Below are 3938 nucleotides of genomic sequence, written 5' to 3'. Positions count from 1 at the left end.
TAAGGGCTATTAATCCCAATATAAATGTTATTAATCCCAATATAAGGGTTATTAATCTCAATATAAAGGTTATTAATCCCAATATAAAGGTTATTAATCCCAATATAAAGATTATCAATCCCAATATAAGGGTTATTAATCCCAATATAAAGATTATTAATCCCAATATAAGGGTTATTAATCCCAATATAAAGGCTATTAATCCCAATATAAGGGTTATTAATCCCAGTATAAGGGTTATTAATCCCAATATAATGGTTATTAATCCCAATATAATGGTTATTAATCCCAGTATAAAGGTTATTAATCCCAATATAAAGGTTATTAATCCCAATATAAGGGTTATTAATCCCAATATAAGAAGAGTTATTCAACTTTGAAGCTCCCACTAGAGCACTGAGCAAAGGGTGTAGACAGACACAAAGTTACGTAGAAAGTCAGGGAAAAGCATGAAAGGATGGTCAGTCTCACAAGTTAATGTAAATTAAAATAAAATTTTACCCTTTCACCTTTGCAAAAAAATAAGACGTTTAAAACATCTTATGGTGTCCTGGTGTGGCACTATAGGTTATGGACAACAAGATTGGTTTGAACTGCAAGGTTGGTGGTTCAAGCTCACCAGTTGCTCCTCAGAAACCCTATACAGGGTCACTATGAGTTGGAACTGATTTGATGGCACTTAACAACAATAACAAAACATCTTATGCTGGCAAACGTGTAAAGAAGAGAATTTGATCTAACTTTACTGGCAAGGCTGTAACGTGCTGCATTGTTTTTGGAAGGCAATCGAGTGATATCTATTACAACTCAGGATTGTTATGCCCTGTGATTTAGTATCAGTTCTTTTAGACTTTATCCTACAACAGGAAAAGCAATAAAACATAAGGTAGCATACCGTAGCATTGTCATTTAAATATAATGTAAAACTGGAAATGTCAAAATGGCCCTGCCCCATTAGTGGGGTCTGGCTGACCGAACTGGGTTATACCTACTCATGGAATATAATGCAACTTGTAAAAACACTTAGTGTGAGATACAACCCATTTGACCAAGCCTCGATGGCTTGATAATCAGAGCTCGACTAGAGGAAGATTAAAACAAAACAAAACAATTTTTGATAAAGGAAATGAGTGTAAGTTGCTACAGTTTGATGAACATAACCTATACTTATGGATGTAGTAGCTCAGAACACCAACTGAGAGGGAAGAGTCTTCACATCAGGTATCAATCCTATCCCCTCTGTATACAGGGTAGATAGGGATGGGCAACTTAGACATTGGCTACCTAAAATGAGGGGGCAATGAAGGCACAAAGTGACTGGCTTATAAGGTTTCAAGGGGGAGTTTAGTTTAAGAGTGTGCGGGTGAAGATAGAGTCCCCACTGAATAGTTTTCATCTTGTCTAGAAGGGTCTGGTGAAAAGAGATGGGAATAAAATTCTTATGATTCAATAGTGAGTAATTGTTATCATGACTAATTGTGACTGTCACAACTATAAAGGTAGAAATTTTGTAACAAAAATGGGGGAGTAGTTAATCTTACAGTCCAGAAATAAAGGACCCTAGGACCATCAAGGGAGAAGAGCACAAGCGGAATGTGGGACCCTATCCGGAGAAGCAGTGACATAAGAGATGGAGGCAGAGATGAGGACATGGAGAGAGGGAGCAGCTAATGACTCTAGACTCATGGGAAGAGAGGGACTAAGTGCTAGCGGCCAGGAGGCAAGCTTTCAGAATGTGCCCTTTGGTGGTTTAAATGATTATATATTCCTAAGTGTTTTTGTGTATATCCCTACCCTCCACCCCCCACAAAAATACCAGAGGGAATGGAAGCAAATCCTGTTGAAGGATGATGCACGGAGGAGATTGTAATCATTGCAATGAAACAATGGTGTAAAGCCGGTGTTCTCCCATGTAAACTATCACTCAGTTCACAATAAAAAAAAAACAAAAAAAACAATAAACACTTAGTGTGCCTATATAGTTTGACCTAGAAAGATGTCCATGACATATTAAATTACTGTAGTTATATAGTGATTTATTTCCATTAGTGTTAAAAAGGGGGAAACACCCTAAATATTTAGGAAGTGTGGAGCAGTAGGATAAGTATTGGAATGCTAGCTGAAAAGTTGGCAGTTCAAACCCACCGGTCCTCAAAAACTTTATACAGAGACTCTACGAATTTGAACCAATTTGATGGCAATTAACAAGTGTCTGAAAGGTTGGCAGTTTAGACCTACCCCCCTGGCTCTGAGGGAGAAACACCTGGTTATCTGCTCCAGTAAAGATCCCAGCTTAGAAAACCCCAAGGGGCAGTTACACTCCATAACACATGGTGTTGCTATGAGGTGAAATCCACTGGCTATCACCCAGCGACAACTTAACCTGTGCATACAGAATTGACTGAGCATAAAGATACAAGTAGAGGACTGCAGGGGTTAACAGTTAACTACAGGACTGCCAAGGAGAAGCTGCTGACCAGATGAAAGCCGTGTCCACTAGAGCAGTCTCCAACACGAATGTAGAGAAGGGGCTGGGTCATTTCTAAGTGCTGTGACTGTGCATGTATTGTGTCTGTCATTCTAGTTACTACTGACGTTTGAGGACATTGCTGTCTACTTCTCAGAGCAAGAATGGCAGAACCTGGAGGCGTGGCAGAGGGATCTTTACAAGCATGTCATGAGAGCCAATTATGAGATTCTTGCCTCCCTAGGTAAGAACGATTCACCTTTGTGGGTACAACATGGAGCTGGCATGGAGAAATTGTGAAATCACATTTGAAGGGAAAAGCTAGTTACAGAACAATACCGTATGATTTGTGCAACATTTCAAAGCAATATTGCAATAGCGTATGGGTTTATTCATGTGTCTGTACTTACAGTTCAGTTGTACCACCACAGGATAAGCCCTGGGCCACAGTCTCAGTTTCAACTGCAAGGTCGGCAGTTCAGACTCACCTGCTGCTCCTTGGAAACCTGATACAGGGTTGTTTTGAGTTGAAATTGACTTGATGGCAACAACAATGTCTTTAAAGAGTAGAAACAAACAAGGGAAGGATTGTTGCTGTCAAGTGGGTTCGCACTCAGTACAATCCTGGACAGGGTTTCCAAGGAGCGGCTGGTGGGTTTGAACCACCAACTTGTGGTTAGCAGTCCGTTGCTTGTCCTAGAGTGCCGCCAGGACTCCAATGATAAACATCAGGTGTAGGGTAGTGCTTACATCATGAGAAGGAGACGGATACAGAGGCTTAAGCTGTGATGTCTCATATCATCAGCAAATGAAGGTCCCGTGGGCTTTTCTTCCATGGGCTTTACTCTATTCGCATCATCACGGTCAACTCTACTTTGAGGAGGCAGCTCTTCCCCAATTACATTCTGAGTGCCTTCCAACCTGAGGGGCTCATTTTCCGGCACTATATCTGACAGTGTTTCTCTGCTATTCATAAGGTTTTCAGTGACTATATATTAGGAAGTAGTTCATCACTCCTTCTTCCTAGTCTGTCTTCATCTGGAAGTTCATCTGAAATCTGTCCACCATGGGTGACCCTGCTGGTATATAAAATACCTGTGGCATAGCTTTTAGAATCACAGCAACTCACAAACCACCACAGTATGACAAACTGACAAGACAAAAAAGAAGTAAAAGGTCAAAATGGTGTCAGAAGAGACACTGAAGCTTGCTCTCCAGCGTAGAAATGCTAAAGCAATCGGAAGAAATGAGGTACAAGAGCTGAACAGAAAACTTCAAAGATCTGCTTGAGAAGATGAAGCCAAATATTACAATGGAATGTGCAAAGATCTGGAATCAGAAAACCAAAAAGGAAGAACATGCTCAGCATTTCTCTGGCTGAGGGAACAGAGGAAAAAATTCAAGCCTCGGCTTTCATTGTTGAAAGATGCTCTGGACAAATTATTGAATGATGCAGAAAGCATCAAGAGAA

At 40.4% G+C, this 3938-nt stretch overlaps 1 protein-coding gene across 1 annotated transcript in view; it reads left to right on the top strand.

Annotated features, from left to right (window-relative positions):
* The window catches only part of ZNF786 (zinc finger protein 786), a 14492-nt gene that overhangs the window by 4591 nt on the left and 5963 nt on the right, over positions 1-3938 (top strand). Inside the window, exon 3 of the mRNA XM_006861291.1 lies at positions 2585-2711. Within this exon, the coding sequence (XP_006861353.1) occupies positions 2585-2711 (127 nt within the window). The remainder of the gene's footprint in view (positions 1-2584; positions 2712-3938) is intronic.

The sequence above is a fragment of the Chrysochloris asiatica genome, unplaced genomic scaffold (assembly GCF_000296735.1).
Source record: "Chrysochloris asiatica unplaced genomic scaffold, ChrAsi1.0 scaffold00041, whole genome shotgun sequence".
Lineage (NCBI taxonomy): Eukaryota > Metazoa > Chordata > Mammalia > Afrosoricida > Chrysochloridae > Chrysochloris > Chrysochloris asiatica.
Note: the sequence above shows the minus strand (reverse complement) of the source record. Positions and strands in the feature narration are given on the sequence as shown.